At 38.3% G+C, this 27827-nt stretch overlaps 1 protein-coding gene across 8 annotated transcripts in view; it reads right to left on the reverse strand.

Moving 5' to 3' along the window:
- Positions 1 to 27827, reverse strand: part of LOC111160004 (myotubularin related protein 3) — a 142392-nt gene that overhangs the window by 43514 nt on the left and 71051 nt on the right. For all 8 annotated transcript variants that reach the window (XM_022522766.1, XM_022522765.1, XM_022522762.1 and 5 more), the window contains 4 exons: positions 16076 to 16128; positions 10579 to 10658; positions 1224 to 1313; positions 498 to 614 (listed from right to left, as the gene is read on the reverse strand). In XM_022522766.1, coding sequence (XP_022378474.1) covers positions 498 to 614; positions 1224 to 1313; positions 10579 to 10581 — 210 coding nt within the window. In that variant the 5' untranslated portion in view covers positions 10582 to 10658; positions 16076 to 16128. The remainder of the gene's footprint in view (positions 1 to 497; positions 615 to 1223; positions 1314 to 10578; positions 10659 to 16075; positions 16129 to 27827) is intronic.

Here is a 27827-nt window from a genome sequence, read left to right on the forward strand (position 1 = left end):
TCCATTATGCAAATAAACATTGTACTTAACATCCATGCTTATTCCACTAAGAAGCAATTAGCATTAACTTCATCCTAAAATGAGAGTCTGCATGGAGTTCAAAGTACACCTCATCACTTGACATCAAGGTCCCAGAAATTATCTCAACTGAGGCAGTTGTTAAATACTAAAGATTGAAGAATAAAAGCCTATACAGCCTTTGTACCCTTATAAAGTTTAATGATACACCATTACCTAGTACAAATCGTTTGGTGTTACTAAAAAATGGACAATTCAGTTGACAACTACGTTTATCATTCTGAATCAAGAGTAAGAGTTGCTTGTTAACCTAGTGTCCCCTGAGTGCTAAAGTAAGTGAGAGAGAGAAAAGCAGAGCACACAATGTTTTCATACCCAACTGTGTATAACACTTCTCTCTTTGAGAACATTAACAATTTTTTTTTTTTAACTTCCTTTCTCCCTCTACTTTAGTGGGAAAACAGTTGGTAATCACTTACATTAACAAGAGACTCCTTGAACTTGATGTGAAGTCTATAATTAGAAAGGGCAATGATGGCATCCTCAGCACGGCCCACATACTCTGTGCTTTCTCCATGAAGTTCAAGAAAAGGAACCTTCAAAATGGAAAAAGAAACCTTTCAGAGTTCTAAAGCAGTAAAGCAAAGTCTTCAAGTACAGGCTGGACAAATGGATGATTAAGACCTGTCACTCAAAAATAAATAAGGGACTTAAAAAGGATGATTTATATCCACATATCAAATATACCTGGTTATTCAAATTCCAGACTACTGAAGAAATGACAGGGAGATAATCCTCTCAAATAACAAATTCTCAAGAAATAAGTCTTTCTAAAAAGAGAGATTGTGGTGCACCTGGGTGGCTCACAGGGTTAAGCCTCTGCCTTCAGCTCAGGTAATGGTCCCAGGGTCCTGGGATCAAGCCCTGAATTGGGCTCTCTGATGGGCGAGGAGCCTGCTTCCCCCTCTCTCTGCCTGCCTCCCTGCCTACTTGTGATCTCTTTCTCTGTATCAAATAAATAAATAAAATCTGTTTAAAAAATAAATAAATAAAATAAAAAAGATTGTTTTCCAGGTTGCATTTCTACTATGAGTATGGTTTAGGGAAAAACAAAATTAGACAGTGCATTACTTCAATCCATTAGCTCTGCTACTGTTACTATGAGGTTAGATACTTATTTCATAATCAAAGTGGCCTGTAATTACCTGAAGATTCTCATCCTCCCGGATCAGCTGCTTCCTGGGAAAAATCTGATTGGCCTGGATACACTCAAGGCTGTGCCGAGTCTCTTCATCCTGGAAAAACCCAAAACCTTTAAATAATTTCAAAGCTCTCAGTCATCCATATTTTATTTTTCTGCCATGTCTAGTAGTATGATCACAATTCAGAGTCCAGTTACCAAGGTGAACAGGAAGAAAGCCCAAGGAAAAAATATTCATCCCCAAAGTGTTCCATACAATATATAAGATGTCTCTAGTGAGAGAGTACATGGATGAAAAAAAAAAGTTTTGAGCGTAAAGAACATTTTTACTAAGCACAAATAAATTATAACACATTACTTGTAAGACAGTTTTTTCTCTTTGTTATAACCTTAAATTCTTATTTTTGAACGCTATATCCTGAATTACTGAAGAATTAAATGATGTGATATCTACAATTAGCTTCAAAATAATTGGAGGGGGAAGGGTAGAAAGGAAGTGAGTGGGAAACTAATGAAATAGGATTATCCATGAGGGATAACTGAGAAAACTGGGAAAAGCAGGGGTTCACTAAACCATTATGTCTACTTTGGTTAGATGTAAGATTTCCACAACAGAAAGGTTTCTTTAAAAATTTAAGTTTAGGAACTGAATCCCTCAAAAACTGAAAACATGTGAACCACTGTCCCTAGTTTAATCTGCCTTAAATTATGAAACATTTCTATTACGGCAATTTAAAAAAAAGAACCACTAAATTCTCATCTAAATAGCACTTGAACTAATTATAATGTGTATTTAAAAAGCAGTTTTTTAGGGATGCCTGGGTGGCTCAGTTGGTTGGACAACTGCCTTCAGCTCAGGTCATGATCCTGAAGTTCCAGGATCGAGTCCCGCATCAGGCTCCCGGCTCCGCGGGGAGTCTGCTTCTCTCTCTGACCTTCTCCTCACTCATGCTCTCTCTCACTGTCTCTCTCTCAAATAAATAAATAAAATCTTTTTTAAAAATAAAAAATAAAAAGTAGTTTTTTATATTATGAATTTTTATGGTTTAGGAAGACAGGAGTAAAGCAATCTACTGGAAAGCCTAACTGTAAATTATTATAGAATGTTTTATACAGCACATTTTACAAGAGCAAAAGCCTATCGTGTCCTCTGACAGCACTAAGAATTATAACCACTAATTAGAGGACAGTTCTACCTACATGTTCTGCTTAACACAATTCCAGCAATTCTTTAAATTTCCTCAAAGGAAAAAATAAATCCTACCTATAAGTAACATGCTACCTATAAATCCTAACTATAAACCCACTTACGGTTTTACCTAATAGCAATCTTAATCATAACAGAGTAACACTACTAATGTGGCTCTCAAAGTGAGATCCACAGATTCTGGGACCTTTCAGGAGCTCTATGTGGTCAGGAAACACTTCCACATTAGTACTGAGACATTATCTGCCCTTTTTCACATTGACCTTTGTACTAACAGTACAAAAAGAATTAACAGGTAAAACTACTGACACCTTAGTATAAGCAATGACACCAATTTCACTTCAGATGTCCTTGATAAAGCAGAGGAAAAATGATGAAATTTTATTTAATCTTGACCCTTTGGTAAGTCTTTTTTTATATAGGAAATAACATGAAACACTTCTGCTACATACTGACATGTTATGGTTGTCTCAAGGTAAAGCATCCGTGCAATGGTGGTTGTTTTTTTGTTTTTTAAAAGATTTTATTTATTTATTTGACAGTGAGACAAGCGAGAGAGGGAGCACAAGCAGGGGGAGTGGGAGAAGGGGAAGCAGGCTCCCCACCTAGCAGGAAGCCCAACGTGGGGCTCAGATCCCAAGACCCTGGGATCATGACCTGAGCCTAAGGCCAACACTTAATGGCTGAGCCACCCAGGTGCCCCTGTGCAACTGTTTTAGTTACCAGCTAAACTAACCAGTTTCCCCCCCCCCATTAAATACCATTTTAATTGAAAGAACATCTGACAAACTATAATTCACTTAAACTGGCAGGGTTTTTTTCCTACAAATGACATCATTAATTACTAATGATAAAGCTTTTAGGTGAAAATTTGAATCTTGGAAAACCCATCATCTGCTAAAATGAAGAGCTCCACAGATTGCCAATCAATACTCAAGCAGACTTTTCTGACAAAATCAGAGCCAATACTACCAAATGTGATTTTTATTTTCATTTTTTTTAAGATTTCATTTATTTATTTGTCAGAGAAAGAAGCAGCACACGCGTGCCTAAGCAGGGGGAAGCACAGGCAGAGGGAGAAGCAGGCTCCTGCTGAGCAAGGAGCCCAACTCAGGACCCAAGCTGAAGGCAGATGCTTAACCGACTAAGCCACCCAGGCACCCCCAAGTGTGATTTTTGAAAAAAATTACAGGGGTGCCTGGGTGGGTCAGTCAGTTAAGCATCCAACTCTCAATCTCAGCTCAGGTCTCGATCTCGATCTTGGGATGGTGAGTTCAAAGTCCTATATTCGGTTCCATGCTGGGTGTTGGAGCCTACTTAAGAAAACAAAAAGTAGGGGCGCCTGGGTGGCTTAGAGGGTTAAGCCTCTGCCTTCAGATCAGGTCATGGTCTCAGAGTCCTGGGATCGAGCCCCGCATTGGGCGCTCTGCTCAATGGGGAGCCTAGTTCTCCCTCTCTCTCTCTGCCTACTTGTGATCTCTCTGTGTCAAATAAATAAAATCTTCAGAAAAAAATAAAATAAAATAAAATAAATAATAAAAGAAATTATAAAGAGAAATAGGTCTATATTTGAAAGATCAACATTATTCAATTAACAATTATTTTCAAAATGACAAATGCATAAATAATATTACAAAATCATGCACGGATAAAAAAGATCCATTTAAAGTGCAAGATAGACCAATGGCTTTAAATGTAATAGAATATATTGGGGCACCTGGGTCGTGCAGTCAGTTAAGTGTCCAACTCTTCATTTCAACTCAGGTCATGATCTCAGGGTCGTGAGATCGAGTCCCGTGGTCAGCTCCATACTCGGTGCAGAGCCCACTTAGGATTCTCTCTCCCTCTCCCATTGCCCCTCCCCCATCTAAAATAAATAAATCTTTTAAAAAATGTAATAGAATGTAGTAAGTTCACTGATACGGTTTCAGATTCCACAATGCAACTAACCTTTAAAGAAATATTACTTGTACCCCCCCTAAAAAAGGAACATATATTCCTTGCTTTGGTATAACAGAAGAATACACACAATATTCTCCAGATGGAAAAACTATTAAAATATTCTTCAAACTATATATCCATGTGAGGCCGGATTTACTTCATATTTTTCAACATTTTTTTCAACAACAAATTTTAACAAATTAAATGCAAAAGTAGACATGAGGATCTAGCTATCATCTATTAAGCAAAACATTAAAGAGATTTGTAAAAATTTTAAAATAATGCCACTGTTTACACTATCTCTGGATGAGGAAAAAGTTATTTTTCATCAAAAATGTTATTTATGGGGGCGCCTGGGTGGCTCAGTGGGTTAAAGCCTCTGCCTTTGGCTCAGGTCATGATCCCAGAGTCCTGGGATCGAGCCCCACATGGGGCTTTCTGCTCAGCAGGGAGCCTTCTTTCTCCTCTCTCTCTGCCTGCTTCTCTGCCTACTTGTGATCTCTGTCTGTCAAATAAATAAATAAAATCTTTAAAAAAAAATGTTATTTATGTTAACATTTAGTTGGTTGTTACTTTTTTAAGATTTTAAGTAATCTCTACACCCAACATGGGGCTCAAACTCACAACCCCAAGATCAAGAGTTGCATGCTCTACCATATAAGCCAGCCAGGCACCCCAGTTACTATTGTTTTTAAATGAACAAAAGAACATTTTAAAGACTTCTCAGGTTTAATTCCTAATAAAGTATAGACAGACATACCCTATGTAAACAAAATCTCTCTGGGGTCCTCAATAATTCAGCAATGTAAGAAGGGATCCTCAAAGCAGAGTTGGGAAAACTATAGCTCTATCTACTATACTGCAACTCAAAATACCATTCAAGTGGGCTCATTTGAAGTCACATTTCCTCTAAAACCATTCTTCCAGCACTAATCTGTGACCAGAAGAGCCATACAGAAATTGAGTAACAATCCCTCACCCATCTACCACCATAAAAGCAGTCTCTTGGCTACTAGCTGACTGGGCCCATTCCATCCACCCACTTTATTTTGAGGCAGAAGAATCTTACCTTTTAAAGGTTTGATATTTAAAATATAGAAAGACATTACTGACTTCAAGTTCTAAAAATAAAACTGTAACAGCTTTATAAATGGCTCATGAAATAAAAAAAAATTTACAAAACATCAGTCATCATTAAATAAAGTCTTGTTATATCTGAAAACAAATCAGGTGTCAACAGAGTCACATCCCTAGGGCTGTGAGGTATTTACCTTGATGAATTAAGAAATTATGGCTGATAATTATAAAAGTTAAAGTATAAAAAATTCAATTTCTCATAGAAAAAAAATAGTTTAATCAATGCAGTATATTTCAATAAGGTTAATATCGTGTGGCTTAGAGCCTCTAAAAATATAATTACTTGGGGTGTACAAAGGTTTGTACAAAGGTTTGTAAAAAGGCTCCACTCCCACAAACACCAAAATAACTTGTTAGATAAAGAAGAAATCTGTGTCAGTCTGTTCCATTTTTATCCCACTTCAGTCATTTCCTCCGAGGTCAATGACTGAGTGAAGGAATAACAAGGGATACAGTTATATTTGGAAGGAACTCATTTTTCTGTGTTATCTTTTTTTTCTTTTAACCAATTCTATTTCCATTATTAAGAGGTAGCTCCTGACCCAAAGATCATTGAGTATTTACACTTAAAACCAAGAAAAGATAAGAGGAATCTTGATTTTAGGAAGATTTTTCTCACAAAAAGCAACAGGGGAAAGGTAGGAAACACTATGAGGGGGAATGCTTTTAAAAATTACTACATAAAAGGGGCACCTGGGTGTCTAAGTCAGTTAAGCATTGGATTCTTGATTTTGCTCAGGTTGTGATCTGGGGGTTGTGAGCTCGAGCCCTGTGTGAGGCTCTGTGCTCACTAAGAAGTCTGCTTGAGATGCTCACCTTCTCCCTCTGCCCCTCCCCCAGCTCTAATAATCTTTAAAAAATTATTACATAGGAGCACCTTGGTGGCTCAGTCATTCAGCGTCTGCCTTCAGCTCAGGTCATGATCCCGGGATACTGGGATCAAGCCCGGAATCGGGTTTCCTGCTTGGCAGGGAAGCCCGCTTCTCTCTCTCCCACTCTCCCTGCTTCTCTCTCTCCCACTCTCCCTGCTTGTGTTCCCTCTCTTGTGGTCTCTCTCTCTGCCAAATAAACAAATAATTTTTTAAAAATTTTTACATAAAAGTAAACATGCCTCCTTGGCATCACATTAACTTTTTAACTCAAACATATAGGCCTAAACTTTTTTTTTTTTTTTTAAAGATTTTATTTATTTATTTGACAGACAGAGATCACAAGTAGGCAGAGAAGCAGGCAAAGAGAGAGGAGGAAGCAGGCTCCCCGCTGAGCAGAGAGCCCGATACGGGGCTCGATCCCAGGACCCTGGGATCATGACCCGAGCCGAAAGCAGAGGCTTTAACCCACTGAGCCACCCAGGTGCCCCTATTCTCTTCAAGATCATTTTACAGAGTCACTCATTTCTTCAAGTGATTACTGGACCTAGTTTTTTACTGACCTCTGAATAGCACAGAATTAAAATAATGTAGCAAGCTAAAAACAAAACCAAAAATGAGAAGCCATTACAAATCTACAAATCTATTCTTGCTGGCACATTCACTTGGGTGCTAATCTATGCTAACGTATATAACCAAAGTAGCCAGTGAAAACTGAAAATGGAATGAATGTATTGAACATAACAGAGAATTAAGTCAGCAAGGCAAGATCATGAAGTAATATTTTCTTCACAGTCAAATAAAATAAGTGTGCTTTTTAAGACTATCTCAATTCACATTACCTATAAGGCTTTACAGCTGATTTCCCCCTTATACATAAATATGCATTTAATCACTAAGGACTTAATTAACATTAGGATAAGCTACTGACATCCTAGAATGGTATTTCATAACATAAGTTAAATTAACTGCCTAATTCATTAGTTTCTAAATTTCATGGGTAAAAATGGGTAAAAAAGGTCAAACTTTAACATACCTATTCTGATAGAATAAGGAGCTGGAAGGAGACAAAAGGGAAGGAAGAAACAGACTAGCAAGTCTTGGCCTCCTAAGAGGCTTGCAAAATTTCTCCCAGGCTACAAGTAGTAATTTTTTAATACTAGGGAGCATATATTCCATATGGTCGATTTCCTAGTATTGCTGAGGGACACCAGGTATTGTGGAATCTGGCAATTCTTAGTCTCTACCAGTTCCATAAGGTCAGTGGGACTACCTACAAAATCTTGAAAAGGGATTAGTCACCACAGTTCCAGGCTAGTTTCTGCTACTGGCTTATGTAGGTAAGAGCGGTAATCCATGCATTAGAGAGGAAATCAACATTACAAAGAAATATTTAAAGAATACAGGAAGCAGAGACTGCCAACAAGTCAAAATACCCATTAACTAAATTCACATACAAACTTCCAGGCTTTTAAAAAAAAAAAAGAAAAGAAAAGAAAAGAAACTACTGCTGAGAGTAAAATATGTGTAGGGAATACTGGACAAAATGTAAAAATGAAAATAATTATCAGTCTCATTGTCAATCCCAGTCATTATTCTTAAGACTGGTATTGAAGGCCATCAAAAATACAAATTTCTCTTGATACAATGCTTGGGATTTGTTTCAAAATCATCCAAAATAATCCAAGAGTTGACAGTGAAGGAGTCAGAAGAAACAAGTATGGCCATGAATTAATACTTACTGCAGTGGATTGATGCATATGATCGTTCACTGTCTCTCTGTACAAGCTTGAGATTTTCCATAAAACATGAAAACATATTCTCCTAATGCTTAACATACGAAAAAAGGCTTCAAACTCACTTAATCTTTATAAGCTTAAGAGAGAAGATGTTACTCAAATTAGTACAGAGGTATACATTTTAAAAAAGAAAATTTGGGGGGCACCTGGGTGGCTCAGTGGGTTAAAGCCTCTGCCTTCGGCTCAGGTCATGATCTCAAGGTCCTGGGATAGAGCCCCACATCAGGCTCTCTGCTCAGCAGGGAGCCTGCTTCCCACCTCTCTCTCTGCTGCTCTGCCTACTTGTGATCTCTCCCTGTCAAATAAATAAATAAAATCTTTAAAAAAAGAAAAGAAAAGAAAGAAAAGAAAGAAAGAAAATTTGGGATGCCTGGTTGGCTCAGTGGGTTAAGTGTCTGCCTTTGGCTCAGGTCATGATCCCAGATCCTGGGATCAAGTCCCGCATCTGGCTCCTTGCTCGGCAAGGAGCCTGCTTCTCCTTCTCCCTCTGCCTGCTGCTCCCCATGCTTGTGCTGTCAAATAAATAAATAAAATCTTAAAAAAAAAAAAAAAATTCAGCACCCCTGAATGTACTACACAAAAAATAAGGATTAAGCATATACAACTAAAATGCTGAAACAACAGAATACATCAATTAATTAGGATATTAATTAAATCAATGGTTCAACAACTTGCAAAATGTTATACAGCTAGTAAAATGAACATCAGGAATCCAATGAATCAACACGGGGAAATGTTTAATTCCTTTAGTGAAATAAGCAAAACAGAAATTTAATTATGCTTTAATTCCAAATACATAAAAAAATATACATGAGGACATGAACTAGGTAGAAAGGACTACAACCATGGGTTTTGGTGGTAGAATTAGAGTATTTGTAAAAACTTGTTATAATGTTACTTTATGAGAAATTTTTTAAAAAGTAGACACATGGCCATACTGTTCCCCGAATACAACACATAAAAGCTTCTCCAGAGCACACCAGAAACCCCAGCAGCACCAGTACGAGAACCACACTCTTCCTAGCTACATGGTCTACAATAAAGGACAAACCTTCAGTACAGAACAGAGCTGCTTTTATAAGGCTGTCATTTGTTATTCATTAGCATTGGCATACATACCACATAAATATTAGGCAAACATTTTTTCAATTCATTAAACACTCTGTGGGAAAACCAATAAAATAAAATGTAGTCTAGAGAAATAATATTAAAGGTTCATCAGTGCCTGGATATATCAAAAAGTTGTTACACCCACAAACTAAGAAAAAACTGGCCCAGCTTCAAAATGAAAGCAGTTACCTTTCTCCTTCTTTTAGTATGACATTTTTGCACAACTAGTTTTTCTGTTGTGTTTTAGTTTGTTTTTAATTTTAAAAAGCATTTTCAACCCATGTCCCTAATGAAGCTTGAAATTAACATGGCCTTTTCAATTCCTTCTTTGTGTGCCAGCATGAAACAGTCTCAATCTAAGAAACATAACAAGGTAGAAGCAGGACAATATTACGGAGCACCATTTCTTTTTTAAGCCTTGAAGCACTGTTTACATATGCTCAGGATTGATAGAAATGTGGCTGGCTCATTGCTGCATCTTCTCTGCTTAGACGGAGCACTAAATGGCCCACAAGTCACTGAAATGGCCATTATATGCTCTATAGTCAAAGATGCAGGTAGGGGGTGTGGAAAGCTGCTTCACCTTCATTGGGACAAAAATACTATCTTAAATAGAAAGAGGAAGGTAGGGATATACTGCTATCCAGAAAGGTGAATTCATAAAGAATGTGTATGACCATATCATAATTCTTCTATAGACATACCACACACACACACACACACACACACACACACACACACAGTTTTCACTACATCTTGCTTCCTAGAAAAGGATAAGAAACCTAGAATCCAAGAACCATAAATTTTAGTCTTAATTCCACTTATTACCTGACTGAAAAGTAACATACATTATCTAATTTACAGGATTAAACAGAAATAAACTATTCTCAGGGGCGCCTGAGTGGCTCAGTCGTTAAGTGTCTGCCTTAGGCTCAGGTCACGATCCCAGGGTTCTGGGATCAAGCCCCGCATCGGGCTCTCTGCTCGGTGGAAGGCCTGCTTCTCCCTTTCCCACTCCCCCTGCTGGTGTTTCCTCTCTCACTGTATCTCTGTCAAATGAATAAGTAAAATCTTAAAAAAAAAAAAAAAAAAAAAAAGGAAAAAAAAAGAAATAAACTATTCTAAAACACTAAAATGCTCCATTATTACTGAATAAACAACAAAAGAAAGGTAACAAGAAGAGAGTTCAGGAAAAGAAAAGTGATTTAAAAAATAAAAATGTATGGACCTATCAGTGTTCACTTAATTTCAGGATAGAGTTCAATTCCAATTTTCCTGTTATTTCTTTTTACTTACCATGACAGGAGGCCCAGATTAGGAGGAGAAATCCCCTTCCTTTCTTCAGTGTCTGGCAAGAATTTCCTTTACACGTGGATCTTTAAAAAGGAAAAAAGGGGGGGGAAAGGACAGAATTGGCAATCTTCCCCTACTTGGCCAGATTTTAATTAAAGAACCACACATACATGGATCTGCAGACCTGACCAGAATCACCCAAGAACAAGTTAAATATCACCCAGCCAATTCCCACTAGTTAAATCCAAACTCCATAATGCCTTTGTGAAAATCCTCATGGTCCTAACCCATTTGAGCAAAAATGCAGCAAAGACTCAAGTTTCTAACGTTGATAGTAGTATGAAAAATGTTATAGACTCTGACTGAAATAACCCTAACCCTACTTAAAAAACTTAAAAAATAACCCTAACCCTAACCAACCTGCAAATGCAAAAACAATATTCTTGTAATACAATCATTTTTTTAAAGATTTTATTTATTTGACAGAGAGAGAGAGAATACAACTAAGCAGAGGGGCAGGCAGAGGGAGAGAGAGAAGCAGGCTCTCCGCCAACCAGGGAGCCCAATGTGGGGCCCGATCCCAGGACCCTGGAGTCATGACCCACGCTGAAGGCAGCCGCTGAGCCCAGATGCCCCCTATTCTTCTAATATTATAGGATGTTTCTGTGCTGATCTATAAATTCAAAATGGATCTCCCTATCTGTGAGGACCAAACTGGCTTAGTAAGCAAAATATGAAAAAACTGCCTTATTGCCCCAATATTCTATGTTCATCTGAAAGTCACACAATAAAAAGGACTGAAATACTGATACATGATAATATGTGAACGAACTGTGAGAATATTATACTAAGTGAAAAAAGCCAGGCAAAAAAAAAAACCCATTATTAAATACCATTTATATGAAATGTCCAGAACAGGTAAATCCATAAAGACAGAAAGCAGATTAGTGGTTGTCAGGGATTAGGCTGAAGAAGGTATAGGGAGTAACTGCTCATGGATACAAGGCATCTTTGTGGGGTAATAAAAATGTTCCAGAATTAGATAATAGTAGTGTTTAGCACAACATTATATACATTCTAAAAATCCCTCAACTCTAAACTTTAAAAGGTAAGTTTCACATGATGTGACTTATAGCTCAATTTAAAAAAAAATGTAGTTAGGGGTGCCTGGCTGTCAATAGAGTGTGCAACTCTCTCTCAGGGTTGTGGGTTCGAGCCCCACACTGAGTGTAGAGTTTACTTAAAAATAAAATCTTAAGGGGAACCTGGGTGGCTCAGTGGGTTAAAGCCTCTGCCTTCGGCTCAGGTCATGGTCCCAGGGTCCTGGGATCGAGCCCCACATCGGGCTCTCTGCTCAGCGGGGAGCCTGCTTCCCTTCCTCTCTGTCTGCCTGCCTCTCTGCCTACTTGTGATCTCTGTCTGTCAAATAAATAAATAAAATCTTTTAAAAAACAAATAAATAAATAATTAAAAAATAAAATAAAAAAAATTTTAATGTAAAGAGTGTGCATATAATCAAACTCTTCATAAAAAACTAAAAATAATCCTACATCAAAAAAGTTATGGAGCCAGTCCAGCAGAAATAAACATTCTAGGCATCTACAGTATGGTCTCTAAAGACTAATTCCCATGGCAACTTAAAAAGTGTCAATGTTCTGTAATTTAAAAGGTTAAATTAAATATATACAAAAGCATTATTTGTATTAATTCTGAAGCATATTTGTACATGCACAGAAAAATGATACATGAATTTTTTTCAATGGCTACCCCTCTAAGAAAGAGAAGTGGGAGTGGGGACTTTTAGTTTTTATACTTTTAGATTTACATTAGTAATTAGGAAAATAAACTTTTACAAAGAAGTTTTTTTAAAAAGAAACTCAGAATAACACTGCATAAAAGGTCTTCCATTTAATCTAAGGCAAAGTGTAAAGATAATGACCTCAATCAAAAAAACAGTAAGAAATGAAGGGGCACCTGGGTGGCTCAGTTGGTTAAGCGTTGTGCCATATTACTAACTCTATGACCTTGAAAGCAAGACATACTAACCGCTCTGAGCCTCTGTTTCTTCATCTATAAATAAAAATTAACAACTGCATGAAAGATGTGTGAGGGTCAAAGGATAATGCATATGGTGTGCTTAATATAATTACTAACATACAGAAATAAGCACCTTTTAAATCATTAAGATATTCCATTACATACAAAGAACTTGGATAGGATAGTACCCACCACGGTCCTGTTTTTTTAAATACACACACTCACGTGTGTGTGTGCATACACAGTTACTTATTTTTGAACCATTCTTTTTAAAGACTTTATTTATTTGACAGAGAGAGAGAGAGAGAGAGAGACAGAGGGGGAGGGAGAAAGAGATTCCCTACTGAGCAGGGAGCCTGGCGTGGGGCTCAATCCCAGGACCCTGAGGTCATGACCTGAGCTGAAGGCAGACAACCAACTGAGCCACCCAGGTGCCCCTATTTCGGAACCATTTAATAGAGAGCTGTGGTGGTGCTTGGTGGTGCAGTCAGTTAAGCATCTGGCTCTTGGTTTCAGAGCCACGTTGGGCTCCACACTCAGCACAGATTGTGCTTAAGACCCTCTCTCCCTCTGCCCCTCCCACCCTTCTCTCTCTCTTGCTCTAGAATAAATCAATTTTTTTCAAAAAATGACAACTGTGGGTGCCTGGGTGGCTCAGTTGTTTGGGCGGCTGCCTTCAGTTTGGGTCATGATCCTGGAGTCCCGGGATCGAGTTCCGCATCAGGCCGCCTGCTCAGTGGGAAGTCTGCTTCTCCTGCTGACCTCTCTCTTCTCATGTTCTCTCTCTTTCATTGTCTCTCTCTACCCCTCAAATAAATAAATATTTTTTTAAATGACAGCTGTATAAACCATGCCTCTGTACTCCTTATTACTTTAGTATATACTTCCTAAGAACAAAAATAATCTTAAATAATCACAGTATTAGTTTTAAAATTTAGAAAGTTTAACACTGATTTAGTACATTAATCTACCTTCTATATTACAATCTGCTCAACTTAACCAATTTCATACCTCATATTAATTTTTTCCCTCAACAGAGGATCCAGTCTAGGATCACATACTGAATCTAGTTGTCCTATCTCGGGTCTCTTTTAATCTGTGACCCATATTATATTAATTCAAATAATGTTTCCTGGAATCAAAATTAATTCAATCATCTCACATCTTTCCCTCCAAACCTAGACCATGTTTCTTAAGAATGTAATATTTTTTAAAACGTAACACTTTAAGAGTGCCTGGAATGGCTCAGTTGTTGGGCATCTGCCTTCAGCTTAGGTTGTGATCCCAGGGTCCTGAGATCCAGCCTCGAGTAGGGCTCCCTGCTCTGCAGGAAGCCTGCTTCTCCCTCTGCCCCACCCCCCACCGCCTCTGTCTCTCATGAATAAATAAATTTTTAAAATCTTGGAAAAAAAAAATACTTTAATTCATTGTTTGCAAATACAGGTACTAGATGCTTTATCAAGTCAAATAATGATTCTAAAAATAAAAATCAATAAACACTTACATTATTATGGCAATGTAAAAATTAAACCTGCAGAGCCAGGTAATATATTAGGATTACACTTCCTTCTTTAAAGGTCTAATACAGACCCACTGGGCCAAATGAAGGATAAGATTCTTATTCCAAGCATCAAAGTCAAATGATTGCTCTTTTCTTAATATATGCATGAGAATTTGACATCTAGGATCTGCAGGCTTCTCTGGGCTCTATCATCTGTACCACCCATAGATGCAACTTCCGAGGAATCTTAACAAAAGTAAAATATCATTTCATCTTCCTAGTGAACATGGTATCTCATCTTTCAGGCACCTGGAAAGGAGAAATTACCCAATTTCTTTCTCAGTAACTAAAACTTACACTCACAAACAGTAACTCAACTGCAACTCAGACTATAAGGTCACAGATTATATGTATCATATAAACCCTTCATTATACAGAAAGAAGGAAAAAAATAGTACCCTGAATCAACAAGATTATAACTAATCCCTACTAAATTAGATTAAAAATTAGATTATAATTTCCTAAATTAAACAGGTGGCACAAAATCTATTCTCCTTTATTCTTATCAAACACACACTCACCCCCACCAAAAACAAAAATCTTACTTAAAATCAAATTATAGTGGAACTCCTGTATCCCAGGACTCTGGAAATGTCTTTGTGAATTGAAAATTCAAATATGGGCATAGTTTTTGCCTTCAAGGTGTTCACAATCTCATGGGGACAACAAACAGATAACTAATAAGGCAGAATGTGAAAAGAGATGCAGAAATAGAACTCCATGAGGATGCAAAAGACAGAAATAGATTCTGGTCTGGGCACTCAAGGGAGGCTTTTTGGAACAACTGGGCTTTTTAATAGTTGAGCCAGTCAGATTCTGAGCTACTGAGACAGAGGGAACAGGAATGGACAAGAAAAGAACGAGACCAAAAAAAATAAAGAAAGAAAGAAATAAGCATGCTGGAGAGTACTCAAGGGAAAACAGGTCAATATGGCTACAGCAAAAGGTGCCCCTAGGTGTTATGGGGAAATGTTTAAAGCCCACTTGTCAAGAGCCTAAAATGCCATGGTAATGAGCTTGATCCTTATTCTGGAGGCAATGTCAAGCTGAAGGTTGCAAAACAAAGTATTGATATGGATCTAAAAAGTTAAAACTAAAACAACAAATTCTCTTTTCAATAAAATTAGATTATAATTTTGTAAATTAAACAGATGGCAGAAAGAAGAAGCAGTAATGAAGACTGAAAAAGTCATAGATACACACCAGTCTATGAAAAGAACAAGGATTAATAACCACATTGGGGACAAGATTAAATTTTTTAAAACTTTTCTTCTTAAATGTCACATTAGTACTACTATTTCTAATGATGAAACATTTTTATATAGATATGTAACAAGAAAACTCAAAAACAAGAATCATTTTAATGTAAAAGAATTCCATGTTGTTAAGAACTGTCTACTCCATAAACAAAATATTAGGGGTCCAACTCATTTAATCTCAACTTAAATACAAAGTTTCCAAGTATAGTATACTGTATTATGGCAAATTATATATTGAAAAAATAATCTGCCTTGAGCCCTCATATTTAGAGATTTAACATTAAAGTGAACATGTAAGAGCTCATCTAAAGGGGCACCTGGGTGACTCAGTGGGTTAAAACCTCTGCCTTCGACTCAAGTCATGATCCCAGGGTGCTGAGGTGAAGCCCCAAAGGGCTCTCTGCTCAGCGGGGAGCCTGCTTCCCCCTCTTTCTCTCTGCCTGCCTCTCTGCCTACCCGTGATCTCTGTCTGTCACATAAATAAATAAAATCTTTGGGGGGAAAAATATATTTTTTAAAAAAAAGAGCTCATATAAATAATTATGTACACGGACAAAGAGACCCGCCCCCCACAATTAATCTGTAAATTAGTTTCTGCTGCTCAAAACAGCACAAAGTGGGGGGAGGGGTATGACAAACTTACCAAGTGAAGTTTGTCCCAAGAACTTTCTCTATTAGAAGGTTTCACAAGCCAATCTGCAAAAGAAAAACCAATAGTTTTACAAATATCCTAAGAATCAAGTTAAGCCACTTAATGCTCTCCACAAGACTTTTCTCTACAAGTTAGAATGCTGTGACAACATATTTTTTTAATTATTTATAACTATTTAGTCAACAACAATATAATTATGACTATTTAGTCAACAACAGATTTTAGAGTGCTTAATTGCCCAAAATGATCCCAGTCAGGACTCAGGATGCCTTTAGAAATTACAGAACTATTCAGACAGAACTTTCCAACAACCTACAGATACTCCTATATATGGGTTTTTCCTCAGTCAATCATCATTTCTGATGGTTTCTCAGCTAAACCTTTGCCACTACATGAACCAGTACTTTAAAAAAAGAAGATCATATGTCTAGACTTAAGACTTGGTAACATGGGCGCCTAGGTGGCTCAGTGGGTTAAGCCGCTGCCTTCGGCTCAGGTCATGATCTCAGGGTCCTGGGATCGAGTCGCGCATCAGGCTCTCTGCTCAGCAGGGAGCTTGCTTCCCTTCCTCTTTCTCTGCCTGCCTCTCTGCCTACTTGTGATCTCTGTCTGTCAAATAAATAGATAAAATCTTAAAAAAAAAAAAAAAAAAGACTTGGTAACATAAGGTGTTTTGTACACACAACTGGCTTCTACCAAGGGATTTTTTAAAAGATTTTATTTATTTGTCAGAGAGACATAGAAAGGAAAGAGTACAAGCAGGGAGAGCAGTGGGCAAAGGGAGAAGCAGGCTCCCCAGTGAGCAAGGAGACTAATGTAGGACTAGATCCCAGGACCCCAGGATCATGACCTGAGTGGAAGGCAGACACTTAACCAACTGAGTGACCCAGGCATTCCTAACAAGGGATCTTTTATGTGTAAGAAAAAAATCAAGGTGGAAGGAGTATGATCAAACACAAATAAATTTTGTTACAACTAGGCACCAACCTGATCTTTACAAAGATAAAATACCTAATCGACTGATTTTTTTTTTTTTTAAAGATTTATTTGAGAGAGAGAGAGAGAGATGGCACAGGGGTAGGGGCAGAGGAAGAAAGAGGGAGAATCTCAAGCAGACTCCCTGCTGAGCACTCCCCTGAGCCCAGGTGCCCCATAACAGGATTCCTTTGTAATGATTTCTCTCAGTATTTGCAGACAACTCATTCTTTTGGGCTGTTAGAGGACATGAAATCACATAAACAAAACTGTGTAAAATATTAAAATCTTAAAATAAAGGAATCAGTCAACATAGCACATTACATCCATAACGTCCAGAAAAACAATTTTAATGGGGTAAGAACCAAAAAAGGGAGGCTAAATATGCAATAATAAAGTGTTTTAACCATTTTACAAGTAGGATTTTTGTTTGTCTCCCGTAACTTCTAATTTAAATTTTATAATTTAGAGGCCATATTAACCACATACTATATGGGAAATAAAGCTGTTAATAATTTACGACTTGAGATACAAACCATATTAAGTATCAAGTTTAGTCTTTTTTTTTGTTTAAAGATTTTATTTGACAGAGAGCGAGCACAAGTAGGCAGAGTGGCAGGTAGAGGAAGAAGGAGAAGCAGGCTCTCCACTGAGCAGGGAGCCCAACGCAGGGCTTGATCCCACTGGGATCATGACTTCAGCCAAACTCATAAGCTTCAACTTAACCGACTTAGCCACCCAGGCACCCCTCAAGTTTAGTCTTATTGTTTTAAAAGGTACAACACAATACAGAAGAAAAGTTGGAGGTCTGTAAATCTGCAGGACCTTTTCTTGCTAGAATATAATTTTTGCTAAGCACTTAAATACTAAAATACATATTATAATTTCTTCCTTTTAAGTTATGTCAGTAGGTACATTATACTATGATTTTTTTAAGATTTTATTTATTTGAGAGAGAGAGCACAAGCAGAGGGAAAAGGCAGAGGGAAAGGGAGAAGCAGGTTCCCCACTGAGCAGGACTCTGAGACCATGACCTGAGCCAAAGGCAGATGCTTAACCAACTAAGCCACCTAGAGACCCACTACCTAAGACTTTTACTTTAGGATAATAAAGAATTGCTTGTTAAGAACTGCTTGGTCTCTTTGTCTTTGACTTAAAAAAAAAAAAAAAAAGGATGCAATAATGTATATCAAGACACATTTCACATAAAAAGTATTACAAACAAAAAAGGATGAAACACAGCTCATTGTACTCAGCAAGTGTCAGGATACTACAAGGTTAACTGCCCAGTGACATGCATGTGCTCAGAGTTCAGGGCAGAACAGCGCAGGGAGACTTCAGAGCAGATGAAGACTCTTAACTGCGTTTTATAGACTAGATGGGATCTAAATAAAGAGAAAAAAAGGATAGGGATAATTCAAGAGAGAATAGCTATTAATACCACAGTAGGAAGAAAACATGACATTTTTGAGAAATAGAGGTCAGAATATCAAGAGAGTTCAAGAAGAGAAGACTAGAAAGGCAGGACACAACTGTGGGCCTTCAATGTCAGGGTAAGGAGTCAGATTTAATTCAATGGCACGAAATCAAGAGCTTTATAAACAGGAAAAACCACAAAAGTGGTGGTGTTAAAACAACAGCAAGCAGCAAGCTGAATGGTCTGGAGGGGAAAATTGACTTAGGATGTTCATGGACTAGTAGTTCAGATATGAACTGCTAACAGCCTAATATCTCAACTGTAGCAGAGGAAATGCAGGGGAAAACATCAAAGTGAGTAAAAGCATAAACTTCTTGAGCTTAGTAATTGATTAGAAATGGGAAAAAAAGAGGCAGAGCAAATTGTTAAAGGTAACTCCAAAATATTAACGCCTGGGGTTAGTGGAAAAAGGATAGTATCATTAAGAAATGAAAGGTAGGATGCCTAGCTGGCTCAGTCAGAAGAGCATGCAACTCTTGATCTTGGGGTCATGAATTTGAGCCCCACACAGGGTATAGAGATTACTTAAAAATAAATAAACTTAAAAGAAAAAAAAAAAAAGAAAGAAAGAAAGAAATGGAAGGTAGTTCCAAGGAAGCAATGTCAAGTAGATGTATATCCAGCAAGTGGACGGTAGGAGGGATTAAATTCAAGAGACAGGTCAAGTCTAGGGGTAATAATGAATTGATTTAATTCAAGGTGCTAAATTTAATTCAAGAAAATCACTATATCTACTATAAAAATCATTTGACATGTTTTAAGTTACTGAATAATTTTTTTAAGATTTTATTTATTTATTTGACAGAGATCACAAGTAGGCAGAGAGGCAGGCAGAGAGAGAAGGGGAAGCAGGCTCCCTGCTGAGCAGAGAACCCGATGCGGGGCTCGATCCCAGGACCCTGAGATCATGATCCAAGCCGAAGGCAGAGGCTTTAACCCACTGAGCCACCCAGGCGCCCCTTAAGTTACTTGATAATTTATTCTGTCAAACATATAAGAAGTCCATCAATACAGAAATGTTTGTGTAAAGTTTCCACAGTGTGTAAAGTTCCAAGAGACAGACCAAACAACAGGTAGTTTAAACAAGAAGGTTCAGGCAGGTCTGCTCAATGCTGGCAATGACTCTTCTTCCCAACAACTACAATCAAAGAACTACTTGGTTGGAAACAAGTATGTCATTGTGAAATACTGCCAACATCAACAACAACAAAAAACTGCCCACGCCTCTTGGGACTATTTGCCAGATAAAGGCCATGCAGAGGTGAGTCTGAAAGAAGCTCTCTGGTGCCATAAGCTGCCTGTCAGTGACAGCAGCAGATATCCTATGATACAATCATGTGTACACATGCCTCACAGAGTAACAGCACTTAGGTTTGGGTGACGCTGAATATATACTGAATATATTTAAAGAAGTACCAGGTGGCTCAAGTCTATTAAGTGCCTGCCTTTGGCTTCCGTCATGTTCCCAGGGTCCAGGGATCCAGCCCAGCGTCGGGCTCCCTGCTCAGGGGGGGACTCTGCTTATCTCTACCTTTCTCTCTCCCCCTCTAACCCTCCCTGTGCTCTCTCTCTCTCTCTCAAATAAATAAAATCTTTTTTTTTCCCCTAAAGATCGGGGGGCGGGGGGGAGGAATGACAGACGAATGAATAGACGGACCCCATTAGCTTCAACAGGGCTAAGAAGCACACCAATCTGGGCCTTTTATATAATTAAAGAATTCAAACCATAAAAATAACCAGATTGAAATAAAAGGCATCCAAACTGTCAAAAAAGAAGTCAAACTCTCACTCTTTCCAAATGATATGATACTTTATGTGGAAAACCCAAAAGACTCCACCCCAAAACTGCTGAAACCCATATAGGAAGTCAGTAAAGGGTCAGGATATAAAATCAATGCACAGAAATTTCTATATACCAACAACAAGACAGATAAAAGAGAAATTAAGGAGTCGATCCCATTTACAACTGCACCCAAAACCGTAAGATACCTAGGAATAAATCTAACCAAAGAAGAAACAATCTGTAGTCAGAAAACTATAGAATACTCGTGGAAGAAATTGAGGAAGACACAAAGAAATGGAAAAACATTCCATGCTTATGGACTAGAAGAACAAATATTGTGAAAATGTCTATGCTACCTAAAGCAATCTACACACTGAATGCAATCCCTATCAAAATACCATCAAATTTTTTCAAAGAAATGGAACAAATAATCCTAAAATTTATATGGAACCAGAAAAGACCACAAACAGCTAGAGGAATGTTGAAAAAGAAAATCAACGCCAGTGGCATCACAATTCCAGACTTCAAGCTCTATTCTAATCATCTATCTAATCATCAAGACAGTATGGTACTGGCACAAACAGACACTAGATCAATGGAACAGAATAGAGAGCCCAGAAATAGACCCTCAACTCTATAGTCAACTAATCAACTAAATGTCCAATGGAAAAAAAACAGCCTCTTCAACAAATGGTGTTGGTAAAATTGGACAGCCTCATGCAGAAGAATGTAACTGGACCATTTCCTTATACCATACACAAAAACAGACTCAAAATGGAGTCCTTTCTCAATGTGAGAAAGGAATCCATCAAAATCCTTGAGGAGAACACAGGCAGCAACATCTTCCACCTCAGCCACAGCAACTTCTTCCTAGAAATATCACCAAAGGCAAGGGAAGCAAGGGCAAAAATGAACTATGGGGCTTCATCAAGATAAAAAGCTTTTCACAGTAAAGGAAACAGTCAACAAAACCAAAAGACAACTGACAGAGTGGGAGAAGTTATTTGCAAATGACATATCAGATAAAGGGCTAGTATCCAAAATCTATAAAGAACTTAACCAAACTCAACACCCAAAGAACAAATAATTCAAGAAATGGGCAGAAAACATGAACAGACGTTCCTGCAAAGACGACATCCAAATGGCCAAAAGACACATGAAAATGTTCAACATCACTCGGCATCAGGGAAATACAAATCAAAACCACAGGGAGGTACCACCTCAAACCAGTCAGAATGGCTAAAATGAACAAGTCAGGAAACAACAGATGATGGCAAGGATGCAGTGTTGGTGGGAACACAAGCCAGTACAGCCACTCTGAAAAACAGTATGGAAGTTCCTCAAAAAGTTAAAAATAGAGCTACCCTACAACCCAGCAATTGCACTACTGGGTATTTACCCCAAAGATTCAAATGTAGTGATCCGAAGGGGCACATGCACCCCAATGTTTGTAGCAGCAAGGTCCACAACAGCCAAACTATGGAAAGAGGCCAGATGCCCATCAACAGATGACTGGATAAAGAAGATGTGGCATACACACAGACACACACACACACACACACAGGAATATTATGCAGCCATCAAAAAATGAAATCTTGCCACATGCGATGATGTGAATGGAACGAAGGGTATTACGCTAAGCGAAATAAGTCAATCAGAGAAAGACAATTATATGATCTCACAGATATGAGGAATTTGAGAAATAAGACAGAGGATTATAGGAAATGGAGGGGAAAATGAAAGAAGATGAAACCAGAGAGGGAGACATACCATATGAGCCTCTTAATCTCAGGAAACAAACTGAGGGCTGCTGGATTGGAGGGAGGGTGGGAGGGACGGGATGGCTGGGTGAGGGACATTAGGGAGGGTATGTGCTATTGTAAGTGCTGTGAATTATGTAAGACTAATGAATCACAGACCTGTACTCCTGAAACAAGTATTGTATTATATGTTAATTTAAAAAACTAATCAGATTGAATCAATTCATGAGAAATGAAGAGACTCAGGCCAGGCATCTTAAAATGTTGGGTGGGGGAGATTAGGCACAGGTGGCTAAAGCCGCACTTTTTTGGCTAGTGTACATTTTAACTTTAAAAAAAAAAAGAACTATTTTACATATTCCTGTCTCGCTTTCAAATGCTGGGTAATTAAGAGTTGAAAACTTTGAGAAGGCAACACTGACTGAATAATTTTAAAGCAATCTTTTATTTTCACTGAATGTCAAAGAAATGCTTTTTCTTAGACATGCACTGCATATTAAGAAACAGATTCACAGCAAAATTTGAGTGTGGAGGCAACATAAAATAATTCAGAGATGTTAACTGTTAAGCGGCTTTCCAACTGCTACTACTTTAGGCAAGTTTTTACAGTTTCTTCATGCTTCCTTATAACTTTCCTAATAACTTTTCAAATATCTGATGGATGGTATAACCTTCCTATACTAGGACGCTGCATGCTGGGTGGGATTATTCCATGGTGGAGAGATGATTTAAACACCAGCACTTATCAGCTGAGTAAAACTACTATGGCTTTGGGGCCCCTGGGTGGCTCCGCAGGTAAAGCCTCTGCCTTCAGCTCAGGTCATGATATCAGGGTCCTGGGATAGAGCCCTGCATCGAGCTCTCTGCTAGTCAGGGAGCCTGCATCCCCCCTCTCTCTGCCTTCCTCTCTGCCTACTTGTGATATCTCACTCTGTCAAATAAATAAATAAAATCTTAAAAAAAAAAAACTACTATGGTTTGGTCTTATTCCTTGAATAGAAGCGCAAACCTCAGGTTTTCTAAAACCATTGCCGCTGGTCAACTATAAATAAAAACAGAAACAAAGAGTTCAAAAAGCATGCCTGCATTCAGCTATCATGGCAAATTCATTGTGAAGGTTCATTTATTTGACAAATATTTGGGAGTGGGAGGCACAATTCTAGGCACTCGGGATTGATGCAGATATGAACAAAACAAAGTTCCTATCCTTAGGGAGCTGCAATTTTTTTAAATTAACATATAATGTATTATTTGCCCCAGGGGTACATCATCAGGCTTACACATTTCACACAGCACTCACCATAGCTACCCCCCTCACAATGTCCATAACCCAGCCACCCTATCCTGACTCCCACACCCCCCAGCAATCTTTAGTTTGTTTCGTGAGATTAAGAGTCTCTTACGGTTTGTCCAGGAGCTGCAATTTTTGTGTCAACTGTAATATTCTCACATGGCTGAATGCCCTCAGTGTGACTTTTCTCCCCTACCTATTAGGTCTATGCTTTGAAAAAGATAAAAAGAAGAGTAAATGTAAAATTGAGTCAGTTACCTTGTTCAGTGAAATCGCTAAACAAGATGATGAGAGAGAAAGACGGAGGAACTGACTCTACATGTCTTTTCTATCCCTTTAGAAACACTAAGTAATGTCTGTGAGTTTTGAGAGATCCAGATGCAAATTCATGATCTATGTGCATTCCTCTGCCAGCTGTAGAGCACAGATAAGAAGCTTCCTAACCAAAAAACAACCATCTTCTCCTTGAAAAACAAAAACCCAGTAAGTTGCCAGAAACCGTCGCTTAAATTCCATGTTGCAATCACATTTCTGTATCAAGAGCCTTTCACTGGTAATAAGTCTCTTGAACCAGCAACACTTAAGATAATGTTCAAAATAACAAAAAAGCTGTTTCAACGGATAACCACCAAAGATCAATCTTGTATAATCTGTGACTACACTAGTGGTACAGAGTGTGGTTCATTCTATATTCTACATACACAGGTATATGAATGTATGTATGTATGCACGTATGTATATATATGGGAATGGGGGGATTAAAGGTGGGATAAATTCTGCATATATTCCACAAAGGAGGCTCTGTAATACACAGAATTTCAAACAGCTGGGTTAGTAATCAATACTTAAAATCACTGGGTGTCATTTAAGTGGCTGAAACACTGACAGTTGCTTTTCCAAAAGTGGACCTCAAATGTGAGAAATCAAAAGCAAGTAATTATGCTCTAGCATTTTTAGACAAAGTTCAGTTGCACTTCAGATGAACGTTATTGCTTTTCCCATCTCAAGTTGGCAAAAGGAAGCCCCAACCATGTTCTCAGAAAAGATTAACTATGATCAAACCAATTTTAGCAAATTTGATTTGTATCTTTATTTTTTTAAACATTTCATTTGAGTGGGGAGGGAGAGGGAGAGTACGAGCAGCCAGGGTGGGAGGGGGGGTGAGAAGCAGACTCCCTGCTGAGCAGGGAGCCCATGTGGGACTTGATCCTAACACCCCGGGATTATAACCTGAGCCAAAGGCAGATGCCCAACCGACTGAGCCACCAGGGTACCCTGATTTGTACCTCTTTTTTTTTTTTGTACCTTTTTTTAAAATCATTTAATATACAAGTATTTTCCTTTTTTTTTTTTTTTAAAGATTTTATTTATTTATTTGTTAGAGATCACAAGTAGGCAGAGAGACAGGCAGAGAGAGGGGGAAGCAGGCTCCCTGCTGAGCTCAATCCCAGGACCCTGGGACCATGACCTGAGCTGAAGGCAGAGACTTCAAACCACTGAGCCACCCAGGCACCCCAAGTATTTTCCTTTTAAACTTAATCCTTATACAACAGGGTAGGCAAGGAGGGGGGAACATAAATCCTAACATGATGTCTTGGTGAAGACATTTTCTGATGGTGACCAGAAAAGATTAAAACCACGGATCACACTGGCGCCTGAGTGGCTCAGTTGGTTGAATAACCAACTCTTGGTTTCACCTCAGGTCATTACCTCGTGGGTCAGAAGATCGAGCCCCACCTTGGCTCAGTGGGAGTCCGCTTGAAGGTTGTTCCCTCTGCCCCGCCCCAAACTCACATGCTCTATCTCTAAAATAATCTTAAAAACGAACAAATAAAAACCATGGATCACATACTATCTCCTAAAAAGGGTAAAAATCAAATAATTTTAAGAATGCAAAGATTTTTTAGTGTTCTGGCTTGCTCTTTATTATGACTTCTGTAACAGAACACATTCACTTCATACTACTCAGATATATTACTAATAGTACTCTAAGAAATGTCTATGTGTAATTTATAATGTAATTTTCTGACTCCATGTCCTCCATGAGACAGAAATCACATGGTAGGTATTTTATTCCTGAAATTAAGAATTTAATTTTATAAGACAGCATTTAAGTTCATTACCTTAAATGAAACATCCCCCACATCCTAAGAAAGGCAAAAACCTTTATAATTTAACAGAAAACAGAAGAAATACTTAAGTCTTGGGTGTTAAGAGCATAGAAAATCCAGGTATTAAAATCACTAGAAATTAACTATATTTTTTTTTTTATAAAGATTTTATTTATTTGTCAGAGAGAGATGGAGAGAGAGCGAGCACAGGCAGACAGAATGGCAGGCAGAGAGAGAAGCAGGCTCCCCGCCGAGCAAGGAGCCAGATGCGGGACTCGATCCCAGGAAGCTGGGATCATGACCCGAGCCGAAGGCAGCTGCTCAACCAAATGAGCCACCCAGGCGTCCCGAAATTAACTATATTTTTAAAGCCAAGCAGATCATTTTATCTAAGTGCTGGAGGTAGTTCAATATTTATAATCACTACGGAAAGATCAGAAAGACTAGCCGCCATGTTGGAAAAATGTTTCCTGACTTCTCTTTGACTAGTTCTAAGGTCTACCTTTGAGATTTAACATAAGGCAAATTCCTACACACATATTAATGTCCAGCTACTTGCTCCCAGTTTACCTCTGATAAAGACAAAGGAAGTTAACTTTGTTTCCTCTTGCACCTCTCCTTTCTTCTCCCCTACCTTGCCCCCATATCAGAGCTCTCACTGGCACTGCATAGGTCAATGTCCTATTTAAAAGAAAGAGAAAAACATTCCTATCTCTGATCTACAGCTCCTCATAGAAATTTAAATTTTCTTAATTATAATTTCCCCCTTAACATATTATATGATTCTCTCTTAACAGGAGATTACAGACTCTGTCCCTGCTTCCTATTGTCCAAAGAATAAAATTTTAAGGGCATTTTTTGGGACAAAACACCTAAACGACCAATCCCTATGAAGAAAAGCAGTTTTATAATAGGGTCTCAAAGAGTTTTTAAAAGCTACAGGGCACCTGGTGGCTCAGTCGTTAAACTTCTGCCTTCGGTTCAAGTCGTGATCCCAGGGTGCTGGGATCGAGCCCCAAATCGGGCTCCCTGCTCCGCAGGAAGCCTGCTTCTCCCTCTCCCACTTCCCTTGCTTGTGTCCCCTCTCTGGCTGTCTCTCTCTGTCAAATAAATAAATAAAATCTTTGAAAATAAATAAATAAATGCTTAAATTATCAATTCCTGTTTCATACATACTCAATAGAAAAAGAAAACTAGGGGTGCCTAGGTGGCTCAGTGGATTGAAGTCTCTGCCTTCGGCTCAGGTCAGAATCTCAGGGTCCTGGGATCAAGCCCCGCATCGGGCTCTCTGCTCAGCCGGGAGCCTGCTTCCCCCCACACCCCGCCCCGACCTCTGCCTGCTTGTGATCGCTGTCTGTCAAATAAATAAAAAAAATCTTCAAAAAAAAAAAAAAAAAAAAAGAAAAGAAAAGAAAAGAAAACTAATCAAATGAGACAGGCAGCAAAAAACCAAAAATGCAATTTAAAAAAAGGCAACTAAAACACAGGCAAAATTCAACACACCAATGTCATTTTGAAACTTGCAGATTTACCCGTCTTATTCTAATGTGCTTTCCTCAGGGCCCTGCCCTAAAGGAACAAAAACAGAATCTCCAAACCCCACCCTTTTTACACCAATCCTCCCCACTCATGGCTGCATAAGAAGTTTCTTTTCTAGAAAGACAAACAACGTAATTTGAAGGTCAATTTACCATGGGAACTCAACAGTGTGCCCTGTGTAAATGAGCATGATTTTCCTGTTTTGCCTAAGTACTTGAGATGTTTAACGCCAATTCCAGGAAAAATGTAGTAAACTACATTCTTTAAAAAAAATAAAAATAAAAATAAAAAAACCTAATCATTATTCCAAACCCAGCTAATCTGCGTATTGCTTATTAGTATTTTAATATTATATTTAAGAATGTTAATATTCCTCTCCCAGTCTATAAACAGACTGTCCAAAGCTCTGGTTCTTTCCACTCAGTTTTATGTAGAGTAATGAGCATCAAAATGGATAAGGAGCAAGGACTGCCTGGTTGGCTCAGTCAGTTAAGCATCTGCCTTGGGCTCAGGTCATGATCTCAGGGCCCTGGGAAGGAGCCCTAAGGTGGGCTCCCTGTTCAGTGGGAAGTCTGCTTCTCCCTTTCCCTCTGCCCCTCCCCTGACTCATGCAGAAGCTCTCTCAAACTAATAAAGAAAGAAAATCTTTTTTTAAAAATGGACAAAGAACAGAAAGCTGAATGAAAATGCAAATCCATCTTTTAGGCATACAACTTAATGAAGAAACAGGTTTGAATTTTTAGCTGCTGTATTCACAATTAAAAACTGTCCAATTCCCGCTAGCCAAAAGGTACACCCAAGAGGAGA

This window comes from Enhydra lutris, unplaced genomic scaffold (assembly GCF_002288905.1).
Source record: "Enhydra lutris kenyoni isolate GAN:26980312 unplaced genomic scaffold, ASM228890v2 scaffoldscaffold73, whole genome shotgun sequence".
Taxonomy (NCBI): domain Eukaryota; kingdom Metazoa; phylum Chordata; class Mammalia; order Carnivora; family Mustelidae; genus Enhydra; species Enhydra lutris.